The 19,255-nt window shown below is 35.0% G+C and overlaps 10 protein-coding genes and 12 long non-coding RNA genes across 22 annotated transcripts, besides 1 other annotated feature; 11 read left to right on the top strand and 11 right to left on the bottom strand.

Annotated features, from left to right (window-relative positions):
- Positions 1-3: 3 nt before the first annotated feature.
- On the bottom strand, positions 4-2,016 carry red5 (zinc finger CCCH domain-containing protein). The gene is made up of 3 exons (NM_001021320.3): positions 1,497-2,016; positions 1,251-1,280; positions 4-1,205 (listed from the first exon to the last, which is right to left on the bottom strand). The coding sequence occupies exons 1-3, from the start codon at positions 1,537-1,539 to the stop codon at positions 148-150; spliced, it is 1,131 nt and encodes a 376-aa protein (NP_595413.2). The 5' UTR covers positions 1,540-2,016; the 3' UTR covers positions 4-147.
- On the top strand, positions 316-1,286 carry SPOM_SPNCRNA.4996. The gene has a single exon (NR_194352.1). It is a non-coding gene; the product is annotated as a non-coding RNA (long non-coding RNA).
- Positions 1,423-2,045, top strand: SPOM_SPNCRNA.4995. The gene has a single exon (NR_194351.1). It is a non-coding gene; the product is annotated as a non-coding RNA (long non-coding RNA).
- A 127-nt stretch (positions 2,046-2,172) lies between these two features.
- On the bottom strand, positions 2,173-3,578 carry SPOM_SPBC337.11 (peptidase). The gene has a single exon (NM_001021319.3). It carries the CDS (start codon positions 3,302-3,304, stop codon positions 2,327-2,329), a length of 978 nt encoding a protein of 325 aa, NP_595412.1. The 5' UTR covers positions 3,305-3,578; the 3' UTR covers positions 2,173-2,326.
- On the top strand, positions 2,345-3,649 carry SPOM_SPNCRNA.4994. The gene has a single exon (NR_194350.1). It is a non-coding gene; the product is annotated as a non-coding RNA (long non-coding RNA).
- A 153-nt stretch (positions 3,650-3,802) lies between these two features.
- dre2 (anamorsin family protein) lies at positions 3,803-5,786 on the top strand. The gene has a single exon (NM_001021318.3). The coding sequence runs from the start codon at positions 4,189-4,191 to the stop codon at positions 5,053-5,055; it is 867 nt and encodes a 288-aa protein (NP_595411.1). The 5' UTR covers positions 3,803-4,188; the 3' UTR covers positions 5,056-5,786.
- Positions 4,127-5,194, bottom strand: SPOM_SPNCRNA.1407. Its single transcript, NR_150287.1, has one exon. It is a non-coding gene; the product is annotated as a non-coding RNA, possible alternative UTR (long non-coding RNA).
- erg28 lies at positions 5,217-6,141 on the bottom strand. Its single transcript, NM_001021317.3, has 3 exons — positions 5,943-6,141; positions 5,741-5,831; positions 5,217-5,676 (listed from the first exon to the last, which is right to left on the bottom strand). The coding sequence occupies exons 1-3, from the start codon at positions 6,082-6,084 to the stop codon at positions 5,499-5,501; spliced, it is 411 nt and encodes a 136-aa protein (NP_595410.1). The 5' UTR covers positions 6,085-6,141; the 3' UTR covers positions 5,217-5,498.
- SPOM_SPNCRNA.4993 lies at positions 5,892-6,493 on the top strand. Its single transcript, NR_194349.1, has one exon. It is a non-coding gene; the product is annotated as a non-coding RNA (long non-coding RNA).
- Positions 6,494-6,770: 277 nt separating this feature from the next.
- SPOM_SPNCRNA.4992 lies at positions 6,771-7,814 on the bottom strand. The gene has a single exon (NR_194348.1). It is a non-coding gene; the product is annotated as a non-coding RNA (long non-coding RNA).
- Positions 7,815-8,026: 212 nt separating this feature from the next.
- ubi4 (protein modifier, ubiquitin) lies at positions 8,027-9,348 on the top strand. Its single transcript, NM_001021316.3, has one exon. The coding sequence runs from the start codon at positions 8,053-8,055 to the stop codon at positions 9,199-9,201; it is 1,149 nt and encodes a 382-aa protein (NP_595409.1). The 5' UTR covers positions 8,027-8,052; the 3' UTR covers positions 9,202-9,348.
- On the bottom strand, positions 9,338-10,172 carry SPOM_SPNCRNA.4991. Its single transcript, NR_194347.1, has one exon. It is a non-coding gene; the product is annotated as a non-coding RNA (long non-coding RNA).
- On the top strand, positions 9,525-11,509 carry ecm14 (carboxypeptidase). The gene is made up of 5 exons (NM_001021315.3): positions 9,525-10,571; positions 10,613-10,718; positions 10,768-10,896; positions 10,938-11,185; positions 11,226-11,509. The coding sequence occupies exons 1-5, from the start codon at positions 9,660-9,662 to the stop codon at positions 11,322-11,324; spliced, it is 1,494 nt and encodes a 497-aa protein (NP_595408.1). The 5' UTR covers positions 9,525-9,659; the 3' UTR covers positions 11,325-11,509.
- An 80-nt stretch (positions 11,510-11,589) lies between these two features.
- cwf15 lies at positions 11,590-12,631 on the top strand. Its single transcript, NM_001021314.3, has 2 exons — positions 11,590-11,660; positions 11,720-12,631. The coding sequence occupies exons 1-2, from the start codon at positions 11,646-11,648 to the stop codon at positions 12,500-12,502; spliced, it is 798 nt and encodes a 265-aa protein (NP_595407.1). The 5' UTR covers positions 11,590-11,645; the 3' UTR covers positions 12,503-12,631.
- Positions 11,605-12,619, bottom strand: SPOM_SPNCRNA.4990. The gene has a single exon (NR_194346.1). It is a non-coding gene; the product is annotated as a non-coding RNA (long non-coding RNA).
- Positions 12,632-13,004: 373 nt separating the features above from the next.
- Positions 13,005-15,157, top strand: cct8 (chaperonin-containing T-complex theta subunit Cct8). Its single transcript, NM_001021313.3, has 4 exons — positions 13,005-13,163; positions 13,217-13,256; positions 13,309-13,430; positions 13,717-15,157. Exons 1-4 carry the CDS (start codon positions 13,041-13,043, stop codon positions 15,070-15,072), a joined length of 1,641 nt encoding a protein of 546 aa, NP_595406.1. The 5' UTR covers positions 13,005-13,040; the 3' UTR covers positions 15,073-15,157.
- Positions 13,862-14,612, bottom strand: SPOM_SPNCRNA.4989. The gene has a single exon (NR_194344.1). It is a non-coding gene; the product is annotated as a non-coding RNA (long non-coding RNA).
- A 76-nt stretch (positions 15,158-15,233) lies between the features above and the next one.
- Positions 15,234-16,542, bottom strand: ppk27 (serine/threonine protein kinase Ppk27; the record flags this gene model as incomplete). Its single annotated transcript, NM_001021312.1, has 2 exons — positions 15,234-15,769; positions 15,837-16,542. 2 exons carry the CDS (start codon positions 16,540-16,542, stop codon positions 15,234-15,236), a joined length of 1,242 nt encoding a protein of 413 aa, NP_595405.1.
- Positions 16,339-17,323, top strand: SPOM_SPNCRNA.4988. The gene has a single exon (NR_194343.1). It is a non-coding gene; the product is annotated as a non-coding RNA (long non-coding RNA).
- Positions 16,755-18,097, bottom strand: rhn1 (RNA polymerase II transcription termination factor; the record flags this gene model as incomplete). The annotated part of the gene is made up of 4 exons (NM_001021311.2): positions 17,934-18,097; positions 17,785-17,885; positions 17,522-17,716; positions 16,755-17,474 (listed from the first exon to the last, which is right to left on the bottom strand). Exons 1-4 carry the CDS (start codon positions 18,079-18,081, stop codon positions 16,755-16,757), a joined length of 1,164 nt encoding a protein of 387 aa, NP_595404.1. The 5' UTR covers positions 18,082-18,097.
- On the top strand, positions 17,528-18,685 carry SPOM_SPNCRNA.1406. Its single transcript, NR_150286.1, has one exon. It is a non-coding gene; the product is annotated as a non-coding RNA (long non-coding RNA).
- Positions 18,669-19,099, bottom strand: SPOM_SPNCRNA.4987. Its single transcript, NR_194342.1, has one exon. It is a non-coding gene; the product is annotated as a non-coding RNA (long non-coding RNA).
- Positions 18,888-19,199: an LONG TERMINAL REPEAT.
- Positions 19,200-19,255: the final 56 nt, after the last annotated feature.

Below are 19,255 nucleotides of genomic sequence, written 5' to 3'. Positions count from 1 at the left end.
TATTTTCTTTCTAAATCTTATGATATTTTTTAAAAATTTATTGTATTCAATTAATAGAAAATTATAACTCATTATCATCAAAAGTTTAGACATTGCGTAACTACACGATAATTTAATTCTACAAGATCAAACTGCTAAACGAATTATCTAAACGGATATAAAATCCAAGTTGCTTTCTAAGGAATTACTTCCAATTTCCGATCCAGAGTCTTCTGGATTTATAGAACCAGCAGTCTTCGATATTGGAGCTTCTGTTTGTTCTGGTACATCAGCGGAAACAGCACCATGATAGAGAGAGCATTGTGGATTATTACACGAACCAAACATAGCATAATCGGTACACTGAAGAATATGTTGATTTTTGCAAGACGTCCCTAACTCACAGAAACCGTACTTGGCAAATTCAAAACATATAGGGGCATTTTCAGAGTAATGAATGTGCACATATCGACAATTTGGGTTATTGCATTTTCCTAATAGAAAATACCGGCATGCAGGAATTCGTCTGGGATCTAATTCATGTGACAAATTACAATCTTCTGCTTTATTACATCGACCATTCAAAAATTTCGGACATATCGTTTTGCGGGTGGGCTCATGCACGAATCTGCATGCTGCTCCCTTCCCACAAATTCCATTAGCATTATAATAACGGCAATAAACAGCTGAAGGTGAATTTCCAACCTCCTTGAGAAACCTCTTCTTTTTAAGAAGATAAGACTTATTATTCCAATATAAATATTTTGGACATTGTCCCTTAGCACTAACAAATTCCAACCACTTGGTATCAGATACACCGGTAATATACTGCAGTCCGTCAATAGTTACTAATTGTTTAGTACCATCGGATAATCTTTGCTGGATTTTATTTTCGGCTAAAGTTTTGTATTCTTTCTCAAGCTTGGCTCTGTAGCTCTCCAAATTAGCTTTTCTCGCTTGCAAATCATGTTCAAGAATATTTTTTTTAATCAGTTGCATATGTCTGTTTTTCCGTGATACATAGTCAGATGTGGATTGTTTTTCAGGTTCCTTATTGGCATCGTCTGCATTCGATGATGTTGACGGTATCACATATGGAGGGCTAGCAGCTGTCGATTTCGAGCGATTGGATTTATTGAGGATAAAAGAATAGTTCCTAGAAACAGAATAGGGATACGAACGAGTATTCTTATTTGCTTTAGCGGCATCTAAAACCTGGGTAGGTTCTGCTAAAATCATGAGTCAAAGTTCCTCATAAATGGGCATCTTACCTTTTTCATTTTTATATTGATTGATAGCACCTAAAGGTTAGTTATATTATTACTGAGCGTTTCATAAATAAAGAAACATAAAGATATTTTTTTGCATAAAATCTGTCTCCTTGAAAATCCTAATTATTCATTGGTTTCAAAAACCAAAAAGCTCATTAGTTAAACCAATCCAACTTCAAAGTCGACCAAATTTATTCTGTATAACAGACAATCAAAAGACGTTAATACAATTTAATCAAAACGTACCAGCTAATGAAGCAATATTTTCCAGCAATTGTTGCTCGTTCATTGTGAATGCCGCCTAGAACTAATAAATAAATATAACGAACGGATGTTTTTTTTTGTAAAATAAACCAACAGCTTTAATGTCTTTTATTGAACTTGAATCGTCCAAGTATTTCCTGTTTTAAACCACCACTTGATATATTATGCAAAAGCTCTTGTTTGCTCAATGTTTTAAAATGAGTGGTTTTCCACTTTAATGGTCTTTCGTTCTATAAGTGAATCTTTTAAAAAAAAGTCTTTGAGAACCTTTCCTTAAACAAAACTGTTTAAGTTAAATGCCCAAATAATTGAACGACAACGATTAACCAAGGTCTTTACTTTTTTTAACGACAGGCAAGAGCTTATATGTTTGACAATGACCTTTTTGAAAACGTCGTTACAAAAACAAAAAAACTATGAAAAAGTCCTTGAAATAAATTCTTACAGTAATTAGATGTGGTAAGGTATTTCTAAGTCGACAGATTAGAGTAGCGTAGTCGGTGGCACCAACAATGTCGGAGTAGCATCAATGTAATTACCGACGCTTTATAACGATATTTTAAAAAAAACTATCTTAAATTATCAGTATTAAAACAATATTGCTTTAATTATAATGAAATCCTTTTTACTTAATTTAAATAATCCTTCTTTAAAGCGTAGCTCAAAATTGTTTTTTTCATTAACGAATAGATACCTCTTTATAATAATAATAATAATAAACGATATGAAAGATCAAAGCAAATATTTATAGTTCTTTTAAAATTTACTGATTATACAGAAAAAACAATTTGGTAAGTCTGTATTTCGGACGCTTAATTTGTGCTCATAGTAATCACAAACTTTGTAGAACATTCATTCATAAGTTTTCTATATGAATTTATACATTCATCAGTAAGAGATGTTTCAGCAATTTTCTTGTTTAATACCTTATATTTCCCTGCTTCAAACTTGGCGACCATATTCTTTAATAGTGAGTTTGATTCCACTAACGAAAGTAAGAGAGAATTGCACCCAATAATCTTCAGATTTTTGCGATATATTTGTTTCATGTCATACGAAAATTCTATACTCCCTTGCTTAGGTGCGGAAATATAAGACAACCTTCCCCCTATTCCCAATTGATTGAGAGCCGATTTCATCAACAAAGGATCGCCCACCGTATCGATTACCACATCAACTTTCTCAACCAATTCGTGGACCCTTTTTAATTCCGGATCCACCACTGTATTGATATCGGTTGAGCCGCTCCTAGACACTGTGATTACCTTACATCCCCAATCCTCTGCTATTTGACAAACAGCCGACCCGACAGCACCTAAGGCTCCAACCACTAGTACTATATCGCTGCCTTTGGTTTCTCCTCTGCTTAAAGCCAAATAAGCGGTTGTAAAAGGGACACCGACTGATGCTGCCTCAGTAAACGACAAATTGCTTGGCATACGAACAGCTGCTTTTTCCGGTATTATGCAGTATTCAGCATGAGTACCGTCTTTAGTGAATGATAGTTCGCTACCGCTCGTTCCAAACACTCGAGTTCCTACTAAATGAGATGCGCCACTAATTACAGTACCAGCATAATCTCGCCCAACGATTCGAGGATAAACAGTATACGGGAAACCCCCTGTTGCGTTCATTAGATCACTGGGGTTGATGGCAGCAGCTTCAATTTTTACAAGCAACTCTCCATTCTTTGGTTGGGGAATAGGAACACTCTGAATTTCAATACCCAAACAACCTGGCTTCGGTTTTTTTAACATTCGTAACGCCTTCATCATTTGATAGTATTGCATTTAATAAATCCTTCTTTTTGAAGTAAAAAACCCTCTAGTCTTACATAAAGTTATCATTATTATCTTATACAGTCGATATGTAATTTGTATATGACACCCACGGCAAAATACGAATATCAAATTTCTCGAAAAAACACAGGGCTAAAAATATTTGACTATTAAATGTAAATTACCAAAAAAATGGTTCTCAAAGCTGGAAATAGTTGCGTGCAGCCAAAAGTACAACACAAGTTTTCACTTGACCCGACATTTCAGTCGATTAGCCGGTGATTCCGTTGACTTGTTCGATCAGTATGAACAAAGTAGAAATCAATGACTTACCGAAATGCGCAGTACTTCATAAGCATAAATAACGATATATAAGAAAACCACAATATTGTTTTAGCTATATGCCTTACAGTGCCACATGATTGGATTCTATTCATTTTAAGACATGCTGACGGATTACCAATCAACAGGTTAAATTTACAGCGTCGCCACTTGTGGTAAATAGAATTTAACAAGAACAAAATACTAATCATTCCTTTTTTTTATTGTTTGAGTATTATTTCTCTATAATTGATCATTTCATAACGTTAAGGCGTGGAAATTTTCATATTATATCTACAGATAACTTTTTTGTTTATCCGTTGATTAAAAGAAAAATTTTACCACTTTCAGACCGGTAAAAGGAAGACAGTTTTTGACTTTTTTCTAATTGTCTGTACATACGTTACAACGATCTAGATTTCGTTTTTATTTTTATTATTGATAGTGTTTTTTGTATTCGTTGGTGGGTTTACTTACCAATTGCTAAGGGTTTCATTTCGCTGAAACGTGTAATAATATAATAATTTTAATTACTTTTTTTGCTTTTGTTTAAGCTGTTAATATCTTCTCTCAATATGTCATCTTCTGTCCTTGTTTTGACGTCTCCCGGCTTTGCTTCAAAAGAGGAGTCTTTGAAAAAAGTTTTTGACCTTATCGATAATGGTGCTTCTAGAGAGTTGCAAATGATAGATCGCGTCCAATCTCAACTTGTTAATTTACCCATCAATCGATATGATTCAGTTATTGCTGCCATTGATGATGGTGCATGGTCTTCAACTCTAGGACCTATACTTTCACAAGCCTTTGCATCAGTACATCCTGGAGGAACACTTCGTGTTTATTCTACTGCCGATGAAGCAGACGAGTCATTTGAAATGACAGCTTTGCTATCTGGATGGCTTATTGAATCAAAGAGTCCTTGGATTTTATCTCGTCCCAATCAGGTGGAAGCAGTTCCCATTAAATTATCAAACAAAAATGGTCAATCAGCGAGCAAAAACAAAATTCTTGATTTCTTAAAATCTGACAAGGAAAACCTTATTAGTGGTGATGATGATCAAGAACTCATCGATGAAGATGAGTTGTTAGACGAAAGTGCCCACGATAATGTTTTAAAAGTGCCCGAGTGCAAACCTGAACCTGGAAAGAAAAAGCGTGCTTGCAAGAACTGTACCTGTGGATTACGTGAAATGGAAGAACACGAGTCTTCCAAGACATCCGCACAGTTAGAAGCTGTAAAACTTACAGACACCACCGAAGTTGATTTCACCGAGAAGCTCAAGAGTAAAAATGCCGTCTCAAGTTGCGGAAATTGCTATCTTGGCGACGCTTTTCGTTGTAGTGGATGCCCGTATATAGGAATGCCTGCCTTCAATCCCGGTGACACAGTTATATTGGCTGAAAATCGTGACAAGATGTCCTGGATGGCTGATGACATTTAATTTATGGTTATCTTGTAATTGAGATGTTCCGGTTTATGAATGACCGTACTGCAGTTCTATTGCCTAATTGAAACTAAAGTTAAATACTTTTTTTTGTTAACATTTGTTTTTAATTCCGATATTTGCTATGATTTTGTAAGTTCTGGTTAAGTTTGAACTAACAATGTTGCAAATTGAAGTTGAAGTGGTTATATTACTATTGGTTTTTAGTCCCTACTATGTCTTTGGGCAAAGAAATCGAAAAACAAGACACCATGCTTTTCCTTAATTTTTTTAAAATCATCAACATTCTAGAATCTAAACTAAAAATTTGAAGAATGGTTTAGAAATAGAACCATTGCATTAAAGCCCGAAGGCATAAAAATGATGGATTTATGTTGATTCTTTTTCTTCTCTTCTCTCCAAGCAATATAGTATACGTAAAATGGGGGAGTAAAAAAAGGTTAAGCAGCGATCCCCAAAATCGAGGCTTTTTCTTTCGCCATAAACCAAATGCTAACGGTCGATACCACAATTGGACTCAACAATCCTGGTCCCAAGTTAGTAGTACGGAACAAAAGCCATTCAGATAGGAAATGAAAGCAGGCTAAATAATATGTGCATTGGCATAGAAAATACACACTAATAGAAGTTAGACAATATCAGATGATTTTGGAAATTGAATGTTTGATTTGATTCAACATACTCTGGATTTGTTATATGATATGCGCAATAAAAACGCACTATGGCACTTAGTAATGTCCAGATGCCAAAAGTACGACCTTGTAATCCATTGACTACAGATATAAAGTCAGCAAAAAATAATCAGCTAATAAAAAAAAGCATCATTAAAGAGCTTATTATGTGTATTATAAATCAATTAAACTCGTAAAAACCATGATTCTTACCTTCGTTAGTGTTGCTATATACACGCTTAGTCAACTTTGGAGTCAAAAACGATTGAACGGTATTGAAAAGCGCCGCTACACTGACCACAACATTCCATTTGGCAACTAAACTATCTGGGAGCATAGCTAGTATTTGAGACATTGTTATTTCTTAGGATATTAAATTTCTAGTAGTGTGTAGTTGAGGGATTACAGTACTAAATTGGAGAAAAGCGACTGTGAGCAATTTATAACATTGACAGGTTTTGCACTAACTTAATTAGTAAAATCGATGCGAACATTATGTTTTATATCGCTATGCTAAGACAGATTTAGTATAATAAAACAACAAAGTAAGCTTATTTTCAATGTAAAAAGAGATGCTTTTTTACTGAGGTTTCAAAGAGATTTCTTTTTCAGTGCTGATTTCGGGTTGGGATTTACCGGTGAGAATATCCTTACAACTAGGTTATTGCATAAGTAACGTCCCGGTGAATTGTTGACATTGTACGATTGTGATAACTGGGGCTGACTTAGCACATTAGCAATTAGAAAGGTAGTAAGAGATCCTCGTCTACTTATATTTTCGTATATCTTAGTAAAAACACGAAAGGATTCTACCAAGGATCAAATATACATAGCCGAATTGCTGTCCAAAAAATGGCAAGAATGTATACTTTTATTAAGTACCGGCTTTACTATTTTTAATTTACATAACTTGATAGTAGAGTTTTCAAAAATCCAAGTAACCTTAGAACCATAATCAGGAGAATTAATTATTTTAATGATCTTATTGTAAGTAACCCACCGTTTGTACGGAAACACTTATGTAAATACTAGGGATGGGTTGATACTACTTGTACAATTGTAACCTGGAACAGCTCAAAGTAGATGAGTATTCTAATATTTCAGGTTGGCGGTTAACTTATTGATTAGCAAAATATATTATACTCCGTGTGCTACATAAGAAATTAGTAGAATTCCATATGAATAAGAAATCTGCGTTTTAAAACCTAACATCTATATAAATTATTCATTAAAAAAGCATTAAACTATGCTAATTATCGCTAAGAAGCATGAGCGCAGCTTACTCCAAATTCCCAGTCACAAACCTGACCCACATCAAAAAAAAGTATAAACATCAAAATTTACAAAGAGCACATATATCGTAGACCATGGTATCTTTCGGATTATGCTTCTAATGATGATAAACAATACTTTAAGGATGTAAAACGATTTTTAATAATCGTTCGTATTGTCGACTTTTTTTTTATTTTCGTCTTTTAAATCGCACATGATTTTATAGTCTTGTCATTATTTTCTCATTCAACCACAAAGGAAAGCACATTTATGAGCAAATTTCATTCAAATATTGAAATTGGAAAAGATAATGTTGTTTAATTGTTCTTCAAATTGTGGATATCTATTTGAACGGCCTAGGACTAGAAAAATGTTAATTCCTCCTTTGTAGCGACACATCTACACTGAAATGGACAGTAACTCTGCTGATAGAAGTTAGTCGTTATCTTTCCTATTCGTACCAAGCATCTTATCTTTTAAGACATGTTTACTTTTTATTCGTTCGTTTTAAAGTACAACAATATGCTTATTTGACATGGATTTATCAACAGCTACCCAACTACCTATGCACTAGAAATATGTCTCCCAAAGTGTCTGTGCGTAAACAGATATTTATCCTATTTCATTTTGTACTGTTGCATCGTTTCCTCTCGTACTAGTCGTTTTGCAAAGCCACGTTAATGATCGATATGTTTGAATTGCAGACACCATTTCACATTGCGATAAGGGGGATTCCTGTATTTTTTTGGTCACTGACTAATTTTGACACCGAGGTGACATCATATCGTCTAGGAATCTTTGTTGCGTACACAGTAGACAACATGGCATACGAACGAATCGATGCAATGTATATTTATAAACACAACAAAAATTTGAGTGCATATGCTTCAATTTCTATACATAAATGTATTTAGAAAAAACTATCGTATTGGAGATTGTATTTAAATTTTGATTTTATGAATGAGTGAAAAATGAGGAGCAGTGGCGACGTCTATATAAAGGTGGCTTCCCCCCTTCATTACTTTGCATTTGTACACACACAATCTCTACCATGCAGATTTTCGTCAAGACATTAACTGGAAAGACTATTACATTGGAAGTTGAATCTTCCGATACCATTGACAATGTAAAGAGCAAGATTCAGGATAAGGAAGGCATTCCTCCTGATCAACAACGTCTTATTTTTGCTGGTAAGCAACTTGAAGATGGACGTACTCTTTCAGATTACAACATTCAAAAGGAGTCTACTCTTCACCTTGTTCTTCGTCTTCGTGGCGGTATGCAAATTTTTGTCAAAACCTTGACTGGTAAAACCATTACATTGGAAGTTGAGTCTTCTGACACCATTGATAACGTAAAGAGCAAGATTCAGGATAAGGAAGGCATTCCTCCTGATCAACAACGTCTTATTTTTGCTGGTAAGCAACTTGAAGATGGACGTACTCTTTCAGATTACAACATTCAAAAGGAGTCTACTCTACATCTTGTTCTTCGTCTTCGTGGCGGTATGCAAATTTTTGTCAAAACCTTGACTGGTAAAACCATTACATTGGAAGTTGAGTCTTCTGACACCATTGATAACGTAAAGAGCAAGATTCAGGATAAGGAAGGCATTCCTCCTGATCAACAACGTCTTATTTTTGCTGGTAAGCAACTTGAAGACGGACGTACTCTTTCAGATTACAACATTCAAAAGGAGTCTACTCTTCACCTTGTTCTTCGTCTTCGTGGCGGTATGCAAATTTTTGTCAAAACCTTGACTGGTAAAACCATTACATTGGAAGTTGAGTCTTCTGACACCATTGATAACGTAAAGAGCAAGATTCAGGATAAGGAAGGCATTCCTCCTGATCAACAACGTCTTATTTTTGCTGGTAAGCAACTTGAAGACGGACGTACTCTTTCAGATTACAACATTCAAAAGGAGTCTACTCTACATCTTGTTCTTCGTCTTCGTGGCGGTATGCAAATTTTTGTCAAAACCTTGACTGGTAAAACCATTACATTGGAAGTTGAGTCTTCTGACACCATTGATAACGTAAAGAGCAAGATTCAGGATAAGGAAGGCATTCCTCCTGATCAACAACGTCTTATTTTTGCTGGTAAGCAACTTGAAGATGGACGTACTCTTTCAGATTACAACATTCAAAAGGAGTCTACTCTTCACCTTGTTCTTCGTCTTCGTGGCGGTCTTTTTTAATCATCCTTTGTAATTGACTAGTTCAACTTTAACGTTTTTTCAATTGGCTGATTTAGTTATCCATAACTATACAATGCATTATAGCAATATACTATAGCTTTTTGCTTTATTTATGTTGGTATAATATTATTGACTTAATTTAGTATATTCTTAATGTGCGATCCATGTTTGTATTTATAGGCAATAGTGAGACCTGATTTCACCGATGTAAAGTGTTATAGCGTTTGATTAGGGAAGAGGTTAAATTTCGTTGAGTAGTAGCTAATTTCAGCGTTAAACTGTTGTCGTCCCTTACGTAGATAATCAAAGCTGGGCGAAGCGCCAAGCTATATTCTTCTTATTAATTATACCGAACAAGCGTTACTTAATTTATTTATTTCGACGCTTTTCTAAAGGGAATATCTTAATTATTCTATATCTCCTTTTTCCATGTCACTGAAGACTGCTCTTTCTAACTCATGGCTTACAATAAATCTCTAAAGTCTTTAGTATTTATCCTTTTGGCTTCTCAGATCGTATTTGTATTATTCCTTTGCTACGGAAAAAGTTCTAGAGAACTTGGAGTGAAATGGAATTCAGATATTCGATCTTGGATGACCAGTTACGTTGGGTTTAATGGCGAGACTGCGGCCATATCAGAAGAACAGTTAATTTGGGCCGAAAAAATTCCTGATTATAACGAAGAAATAGTAGTCCGTTTGCATTTGGAAGAAGAAAATAATTTGAGCGATATCTTGCAGAAAGCTCAAAGTCAAAACCTTGATATTTGGGACTACAATTTCGATCATGTGGATTTACGTTTAAAAGAAGAAAATTTTGATTTTTGGAAGAGTCAATATCGTAGTGACATACTTATAAACAATCTGACAGAGACCTTATTTGAAAGCATTGTTCCAGATACTACGAATTCCCCTTTTTCCACAGAAGCTTTCCTTCAAGCCGTTGAAAATGGTCATTTAAATCACGAAATGTTTACTTCCTTTACGGATATTTTTTTCAAGTCATATCAGAATTTAGAATCGATTAATTCCTGGTTGAGGTTGATGGCGTCCCTTTACAAAGATTTAAGTGAACTAGTTCCAGTTGGAATTACAGCGGAAGGTCGAACGATTTTAGGCCTAAAATTGAACGGTCGACATCCTTCCGACAACGGGGAAAAGATTCGTAACAAGAAAGTGATTATTATTCAAGGAGGATCTCATGCTCGTGAGTGGATAGGTATTCCATCTGTTTGCTATGCCGCATGGCAATTGTTGGCAAAATATGATTCCGATGGTCATGTCCGAAAGCTTTTGGATAAATTTGAATGGATTTTTATTCCAGTTTTAAACGTTGATGGTTATGAATATACATGGTCAAACGATAGACTGGTAAGTGGTTTGTAATGAAGCATATACTAATTATTTGTCAGTGGTCAAAAAACAGACAGCCTCTTAATAATTCCGAGTGTTTTGGCATAAATCTCGATGCGAATTGGGCATTTGGCTTCAACGGTAATATTGATCCTTGCAGCAACGGTAAGCGAACTATTTTTTTTGATGACTTATTACAACTAACAAACTCAAGAATATGGAGGATTATCACCTTTTCAGGCTAACGAAACTATGGCCTTGTTCAATCTGATAACTGAATCCTTGTCGCAAGAGCAGAAAAAGGTCGTTGGATTTCTTGATGTGCATTCGTATTCACAATCTGGTATGTTTCGACAGTCTATTTTCATTTACTAATTAAGTTAGTTTTGTGGCCTTATGCATATACCTGCGACTTGTTTCCTCCTGATACTGAGAATTTTGAGGAATTAGCAATTGGCTTAGTTAAAGAGTTGCATCGCGTAAATAGTAGATACTACACATATCAACAAGCATGTATACCGTATGATGGATTTCATAAACATTACCTACCTGGAACTGCCATTGACTGGGTTTATTTTGCTGCTGATGTAGCATGGCCTTTCAATATTCGATTACGAGACATGGGTGATTATGTAAGTTGATATCTCTAAAATTTTTTACTAATTAAACAAGGGATATTTATTACCTGCTAAACAGATTGTCCCCACAGCTAAGGAATTTTTTGCGATGATTCTTTACTATGGAGAGTTTATCGCTGAGTATGCATTTTAGTCCAAGAAAGATCAATAATTATTCGCTTATCTGTTGGCAATTTTGCCAAATTTAATTATAGTAATTATTAATTTATGAAAATAAATACCTTCCTTCCAGGTGGTTCAATTGATGCGTTATTTACCTGTCTTAACAATAAATCCAGTTCTATCAATTAACGTTTTTTAGAACGTTATAAGAATTTAAGAGTGAATACTTACTAAAGTAGTGAATCATGATTACTTTGCAAGAGTAAATATTAAGATTTTTTGGTGTAATCGTATTTGCACTCCACCAACATAGTCTCAATAATAACAGTTGTGAATTGCATATTTTTTCAATATGACGACTGCACATGTATGCTCAATTTACATATATATCCTCTATTTTATAATTTAAAACTAACTCATGTTTAGAGACCCCAATTTGATCCAGCTAGGGGGCATTCAGAAATGGCCCCTACTAGGATAACGTCTAGTCGCGCATTACCAGCTCATTTAAAACTAAAATATAGACAAGAATCTCAAGGAACTGAGGAAGAGGTCAGAAAACAGGATTTACGAGAGGCATTGTTACGTGCAGAGGCTGCACATTTTGCAACTCAAGAACATGGTGCCTCTTCTGAAGAAGTAAGCCAGAATTCAAAACTCATAGAAGGTTTCACTTCCCCTTCAACGGACGATAAACCCAATAACGATGTTGAGGTTGATTATCAAGAGCTGTTACGGCAGACTTTGGAGGCGGACGAGGATGCTAGCGATAGCGACGACAGTGTGGATAGTTCAAATAAAAATTCTGAGGTATCAATTAAAAGAAGAAAAACAGAATCAAATTCTCAAGAATCCGTTGACTCATCAAATTCAGAAAGTTCGGACGAAGAGTCCGATTCAGAAGATGAGACACAACAGCTACTTCGAGAGTTGGAAAATATAAAACAAGAAAGAAAACGAGAGCAAATGCTTCAGGAAGAGAAAAACAGAGCACTGGAGCAAGAAAAAAGGGAACGGGAAATAGCTTTTGGAAATGAGCTTTTGAATAAAGCTTCTTCAGGGTCTTTTCAAGTTAAGCGTCGATGGGACGAAGACGTTGTTTTTAGGAATACACATAAAGGGGTTGATGACACACCTCGGCCTGGATTTGTTAATGATATGTTGAGAAGCGAGTTTCACAAGAAGTTCTTGGCAAGATTTGTTGATTAAATCACCTGTGGGTTTGCTGTCTTCTTTTCTTTCCACAAAACAAAATTTCTTCATTCTACTGCTATCATACAAGGCAATTTTTAAGAATGTTACTTATAAATGAGATGATAATGTTTAATTGATAACTTGCTTCTTTTTTTGTTTTAATACTGGCTGTACTGAGTTTAGTAGTTACAATTGTTGGTATATTAAGTTTACAAAATTTATAATTGCAAAGCCTTTATTTGAGTGATGCATATCTTATTTATTCTCTCACCAAATCTGCGTTAACGGAAGGGGTTACTGAAAAGTTTACTATAATTTAATGTAAATATTTTATCATTTTTAAAAAAGACAACTACTATAACTTTTTGTACGAAGGAAACATTTGAGAAATACTATATATATACTTTTGAAGTCGTTTGCTTTTACTTTTGAAATCACTAATTTATTTAACATAATGCAAGGATGGTTGCTCAATACCGAAATATAGTTTTACTACTGTACTGGCTAATCACCACTTGACTTTTACCAAGACATAAAGGCTTTCGTAAACAAAATGGCTTTGCGAGTTCCAAAGGCCTCTGGGCCTCAACTGTTTCGCGAAGGATATCGGATTATGCAGGGCGTAGAGGATGCAGTAATCCGTAATTGTAATGCTATTCGTGAACTTTCAGAAATCGTAAGGACCTATAATTTATTAAGCAAGTTTCATTCATTTACTGATACTTTTAGACCCGTACCTCTTTGGGTCCAAATGGAAAAAATAAAATTGGTATGTTGACTCAAACAGTTATTTCATTTCTTATTCTCTAACACACACATAGTTGTCAATCATCTGCAACAGACGTTTTTGACGAATGATGCTGCGACCATTATACGTGAATTGGAGGTTATTCATCCTGCTGCTAAACTAGTTGTCGATGCTACCCAACAACAGGAGAATGAGGTAAGTTAATTCATTAACTGTACAATTTTTTTTGAGATACACTTGTTTGAACATTAAATAAGCGGATTTTTTTTCTTTGCGGACTTTATTTTAAGCTTCCTTTACCTTTTGATCCACTCATGTGCCTTACAAAAGGGCATTTTAGAAAGCACTTTGATTACCCTTTTATCAACGTTTTCATGTTTTATATAACTCTATCGTATTGACGCTTACTTTGTTTATTTATACTTCAAATATTTGTACATTGATTTGCTCTTAAAACCATTTTCTGTTTACTAACCATTAGCTTGGTGATGCTGCAAATTTTGTGGTTGTATTTACAGGTGAACTTTTAGCCAAGGCTGAAAACATGATTCGCATGGGTCTCACTCCCTTGGAAATTGCTAAAGGATACGAAATGGCTTTATCACACACTATGGAGGTTTTGGAGGAAATTTGTGCTGATAAAATTGAGACTGTTGAAAGTGAGAAGGAGCTTATTAAAGCAATTCGAACTTGTATATCTTCTAAGCAATATGGAAATGAAGATTTCCTTTCGGATTTAGTTGCTAAAGCGATCCTCACAGTTCTTCCCAAAGATCCATCCAAGTTTAACGTTGACAATATCCGTGTGGTTAAAATTATGGGAAGTAGCCTTTATAACTCTCAGGTTGTAAAGGGCATGGTATTTCCTAGAGAGCCAGAGGGCACCGTTACACGTTCAAAAGAAGCTAAAGTTGCTGTTTTTTCATGCCCTTTGGATATTTCTCAAACCGAAACAAAAGGCACAGTATTGTTGCATAATGCTCAAGAAATGCTTGACTTTTCTAAAGGAGAGGAGAACCTTATTGAGTCTCACATTAAAGAAATTTACGATGCTGGTGTTAGGGTAGTTGTCACTAGTGGCAATGTCAATGACTTAGTTTTACATTATTTGAATAGATTTGAAATCCTTGTTATTCGTGTGCCAAGCAAATTTGAATTACGTCGCTTATGTCGGGTGGTTGGCGCTACCCCGTTGGCTCGTATGGGTGTTCCCATGCCTGAAGAGATGGGATCCGTCGATGTTGTTGAGACGATTGAGATTGGTGGTGATCGTGTCACTGTATTCCGTCAAGTTGAGGATATTACACGTACTGCAACAATCGTGCTTCGAGGGGCTACTAAGACATACTTGGATGATTTGGAAAGAGCGATTGATGATGGTGTAAATATCGTAAAAGCTTTGGTCAAAGATAACCGTTTAATCTTTGGTGCTGGAGCTAGTGATATGCAACTCTGTATTCGTCTAATTTCAGTTGGTGAAAAAACTCCTGGTATATATCAACATGCAATCAAACAGTATGGAGAAGCATTTGAGGTTGTTCCTAGGACTATTTCAGAAAACGCTGGATTAGATCCTACTGATGTTATTAGCAAACTTTATGCTGCCCATCATAAGGAAAACGGTGAATCAATTGGAGTTGATGTTGAATGTGAAAATGATGGAACATTAGATGCGAAAGAAGCTGGTATATTTGATGTTTTATTAGCAAAAAAATCAGCAATTAGATTAGCAACTGAAACTGTACTCACTGTTTTAAACGTTGATCAAGTTGTTATGTCTAAACCAGCTGGAGGTCCAAAACCACCTGGCCCCAACCCTCATTGGGATGATGATTAAAATTTAAGTGAGTTTCATTTTTCTACTAGGATTGGATTAAAACGATGAATAGTTTTTGTAAAAATCTGCTACTAATTTTCTATTGAAATTAAAAGCGCGTTATCAAAATAATTAGGTACAGACATAATCCATTGAAGTAAGACATTTATCATTAAAGGTCTCTAAATCGTAACGTTCTCTAATAACGGTAAAGTAAAGTTGCCATGTTTATTAAAATCTTTTAACAATTCAGTCGGTGTGCTGCGCTGGTCTCTATTTTTGAGAAGTTTTTTCACAAATAAGCGGAACCGCCATGAAGGATCGTCGTTATCATTAGTATTTCCAGTAGATCTTTTGAATGGCGATTTGCATAAGTGCCATGTATAATCACATCTTACAAGCCTTTGAACATAACGTTTGATCCTTACATTCTCAGGATCCAAAGTTGGGTAGGAGTCAAAGGGAAGACGACCCTCTAATAGTGCAAATAAAACTATTCCGAGAGACCAAGCGTCCGCGCGAAATCCATCATGTGCAATACCCATATAAACTTCCGGTGGTGCATATTCTTGGCTGCCGCAGCTGGATTGCACTAAATGATTTTTACTGTCAACAAAAATAGAAAGCTCAAAGTCAGAAATCTGAATTAAAGCATTTGGGTAGTTCTTCCAATTATCAATCGTCTTTATAACATTATAAGGTTGGGTAAGCAATATATCTAAAGACAAAGTGTTAGTTTAAAATCATAACTGTAAAAGTTGAAAATCCTTATTCATCGAGCTTACTTTCAAGTTTTAAATCTCTATGAATCAAACATTTGGAATGAAGGTAAGCAACTGTATGTACTAACTCAGAAAAAATTCGCCCAACAAATTCAAGGCTGAAATCCGAATGATGTTTTTTAGTGTAATGATAGAGATCTCCTCCCATACAATAATTCTCTACGAGTATTAATTCGGCGGAGGAAACGTAGTAATTTAATAGCTGCACAACACATGGATGCGACAAAGTTTTGAGGGCCCAAATTTCTTGCCGAAATACTTTTACTCTAGCTTTTTTTTCGTTTTGAGACTTGGATGATAAGTGAGTATGTTTTAGGACGATGGAAGTATCAAACTTCTTATTATTAGATTTGACAAGCAGTACTTCCCTTTGTTCCGTAGAGGTGATTTTAGTATTTATAGACCACAAATATTTCTCATTCTCGTCTGAATATAAAGCATATCCTCTACTTCTGCCTAATTGAAGAGAATACAATGATTTTTTTTGTATATTAGTTAAGCCAAAAATTAAATCGGAAAAAGTCTCTAAATCTCTATTAAATGGAGCATAGTTAGAAATTTCTAGTTTAGTTAAATCGTTCGTCAATGATTCAGATATATCAGTCTCAGACGGAAGAGCTGAAATATTCGGATTTACATGACGAATTTTATTTGAAAGAGGATATAGTTGCAGCGATTTTTCTTCGCAAGAATGTTTTTTTTCAGACATTAAAAGCCCATTCTTCCTAGATAGGGCTCAACTTTCTTCGAAATATACAAAATTCCAAAAACGGCTTCGATAGGATGAAGTCAGGTACTGACGCATATAAAAGGTTAGGATAGGTATTCTAAAAATGCTTATTGACTAAGACTGCCACATTGATTGACAGTTTAAAAAAAAAAAGAAAAATAATGAAAACTAAGCATTACATTTCATGGATTTCAGCTATCACCATATAGACCAGCTGCACTAGAGTCGTCCGAAGAGGGAGAACTATCTTTTCCATAGATATCTGAGTCTTCTGGTAATTCTTTAGATTCCTCTTCATTTTCTTCTTTTCTCTGGCTTTTAAATAATGATGTTTCTTCTTCTTCTTGGGAATAGGGTCCACTGGCAGGAGGAGGAAGAGGAGAGAGATTGTCTTCAGATGGATTTTCGACAATATTGGAAGTATATGGTACGCTGTTAATGCTTGGAGAGTAAGAATCTACTTGAGGAGAATAAGCATCATCACTGTTTGGAGAACTAGACGGAGGTGATGTTGTTTCTACATTATGTTTGCCAGCAGTAGAACTTTTATCTCCAAAACCTGCATCGGTCAAGGTAGAGGTAGCTGTTGTACTTTCCTTATTCTCTAAATTAGAAATTATGGATTCAACAGATTTTAGGCTCTCTTCTTCCTCTGAAAGTAGCTTTTTTTGTTCTTCTATAAGCGATTCCAAGGAAGTAATGAGTGTGGATCGGGATTCGATGCAAGCCTGATAATTACCTTTACATGATTCAGAGGCTTTATTTAGTTGCTTTTTATAATTATCGAGTAGTTCAGAATAATCTGATTGTTTCTCCAAGTATGATTTATACAATGCATCTACCACAGTTTTGGTAGAGTGAGCAGATTTTGCGTATAAACTAGTTTGTGTCATTAAACGAGTGTAAGGTGCCTATGCAATTAGTAAAGTTCTGATATTTTATTTGAATTGCGGCATACCCATTCCGGAGGGCCAACGGGGTAATAGTTAGAATGGCCACTGTTCTCGGCATTATTAAACCTTTCCTGCAAGGATAAAAGTATCTCCTTAGAAAATATGCCGCGTTGACACCAAACGTCAAAAACGTATTTGATTTTTGTTTTAATGGAAGCAGGAACTGACGCGTACGCGTCAGCTACAGAGTTTACGACATACTATGCAAATATTATTAGAATCTAAACCATATAGGAGATGTTCCAAGCTCATAATGATAGTAACTTACTGGAGAAACGGCATCAATATATTCAGATATTTTTTTGACCCGGGATTGTTGAACGACTTCGTTGAGCAGGTAAAGCAATAAAAGCTTTTTGTTGGAAGAAGCTGGTTAAATTAGTTAGACAATCGAACAAATTCCTAAAGGAGTCATACATTCATACAAAGCTTCCAGCCATATTTGGACAATTTCATCAGCATAACGCTTGTGAAACATAACCCAATGCGCTATTCCCGTTATACTTTCTTGTGTTTCATTTAGAGTAGCCAACTTTGAAGAAACAGTGTCTGGAGTCAAAGCCATCTTGTTTTATGCTGATGGTGAGTTTCTTACGACACACTGCTGTTAGCATCGCAAACGAAATCATAAGCATAAGTAATAAATACTTCTTGTATAATATCAATGTTTTACATTATAGCCTATACTTAAAATGATTTTGAAACAACAGATTAATTAGTTTGGGTAGAGCAAAAATCTTCGTCTCATTTGTAAAGATGGAAAAGAACATTTATTATTCTCAAACTACCCAGTTTTCTCCAAGATTCCCTCTTAAATATTAGGTATATAAAATACATTATTCGTTTTCTCATGATTTTGTTTAGTCTCAGCAGGTCATCTTAGCTAACGGCTATCACTCACTGTAACATTTACAGTACGAGTTTTGGTAAGAATGCTAGACGAAATCTTGTGATGTTATATGTTGGGGATTATGAAAAGAAACTATTCGGCGTGTTGAGAAATGTGTACGGAGTGCAAATGTGTGTTTTAATGACTTGTCTGAAGCAGGAATTACTATATACTACTCACCGCATTGAGACTTTGTTTTTGCTTCCCTTGTATTACTATAAACTATGGCATATACTTACGTAAAAAATTATATAATAAACTAATTGTTCGTTTGAAATCGTATTTATTTGTCAACCGGGCAGGCAAAGCAGTAAAGATGTTCTGAAATTGAACGATAATACGAGTTTCAAAAAAAATAAAAAAATAAATGAATAAAGTAAAATAAATTAACTCCTAAGAACAAAGTTAAAACGGGATGACTAGTAGTAAGCAAAATTGTAAATAAAAAGTGCCGTAAGAATGTCAACGTATAAAACTAATGTTCATTTTCTGCCAATGATAGTCATTTCACCTTTCATAGTAGTTATTTCAACTTAATGGATGCAATCTCATTCTGCGTAGCGTCAAACTCAGAATTCATGTCGTTTCGCCAACACTCTATACCAGAAATATATCATTGAAGGACTTTTCAAGTCTTGTATTTGCTCATTCATCTATTCAACAATATAACCCATATATTAGAATACCAATCTCAATTGCTACTTATATATTACTTGCGAATTACAATATAATAGATCACTAGGAAAACACCGTAGTTCTACGTATCGTTAAATTAAATACTTGCGTAGCTAACATTATATCCTCTTAACGCATTTGTTGTAGCTATGGGTTATATTATTTACAATTAATA

This window comes from Schizosaccharomyces pombe, assembly GCF_000002945.2.
Source record: "Schizosaccharomyces pombe strain 972h- genome assembly, chromosome: II".
Lineage (NCBI taxonomy): Eukaryota > Fungi > Ascomycota > Schizosaccharomycetes > Schizosaccharomycetales > Schizosaccharomycetaceae > Schizosaccharomyces > Schizosaccharomyces pombe.
The sequence above is the reverse complement of the archived record's forward strand: the minus strand, read 5'-3'. Positions and strand labels throughout refer to the sequence as shown.

Coding starts and splice junctions, on each gene's coding strand:
- ubi4 (NM_001021316.3), top strand. CDS start 8,053: ATGCAGATTTTCGTCAAGACATTAACTGGAAAGACTATTACATTGGAA.
- SPOM_SPBC337.11 (NM_001021319.3), bottom strand. CDS start 3,304: ATGCAATACTATCAAATGATGAAGGCGTTACGAATGTTAAAAAAACCG.
- red5 (NM_001021320.3), bottom strand. CDS start 1,539: ATGAACGAGCAACAATTGCTGGAAAATATTGCTTCATTAGCTG. Junction 1,281..1,496: donor AAATATTGCTTCATTAGCTG/GTACGTTTTGAT, acceptor ACTAACCTTTAG/GTGCTATCAATCAATATAAA. Junction 1,206..1,250: donor TCAATATAAAAATGAAAAAG/GTAAGATGCCCA, acceptor TGATTTTAGCAG/AACCTACCCAGGTTTTAGAT.
- erg28 (NM_001021317.3), bottom strand. CDS start 6,084: ATGTCTCAAATACTAGCTATGCTCCCAGATAGTTTAGTTGCCAAATGG. Junction 5,832..5,942: donor ATATAGCAACACTAACGAAG/GTAAGAATCATG, acceptor TTATATCTGTAG/TCAATGGATTACAAGGTCGT. Junction 5,677..5,740: donor TATCATATAACAAATCCAGA/GTATGTTGAATC, acceptor AACTTCTATTAG/TGTGTATTTTCTATGCCAAT.
- ecm14 (NM_001021315.3), top strand. CDS start 9,660: ATGGCTTACAATAAATCTCTAAAGTCTTTAGTATTTATCCTTTTGGCT. Junction 10,572..10,612: donor CATGGTCAAACGATAGACTG/GTAAGTGGTTTG, acceptor ATTATTTGTCAG/TGGTCAAAAAACAGACAGCC. Junction 11,186..11,225: donor TACGAGACATGGGTGATTAT/GTAAGTTGATAT, acceptor TAATTAAACAAG/GGATATTTATTACCTGCTAA.
- dre2 (NM_001021318.3), top strand. CDS start 4,189: ATGTCATCTTCTGTCCTTGTTTTGACGTCTCCCGGCTTTGCTTCAAAA.
- cct8 (NM_001021313.3), top strand. CDS start 13,041: ATGGCTTTGCGAGTTCCAAAGGCCTCTGGGCCTCAACTGTTTCGCGAA. Junction 13,257..13,308: donor AAATGGAAAAAATAAAATTG/GTATGTTGACTC, acceptor ACACACACATAG/TTGTCAATCATCTGCAACAG. Junction 13,431..13,716: donor CCCAACAACAGGAGAATGAG/GTAAGTTAATTC, acceptor ACTAACCATTAG/CTTGGTGATGCTGCAAATTT.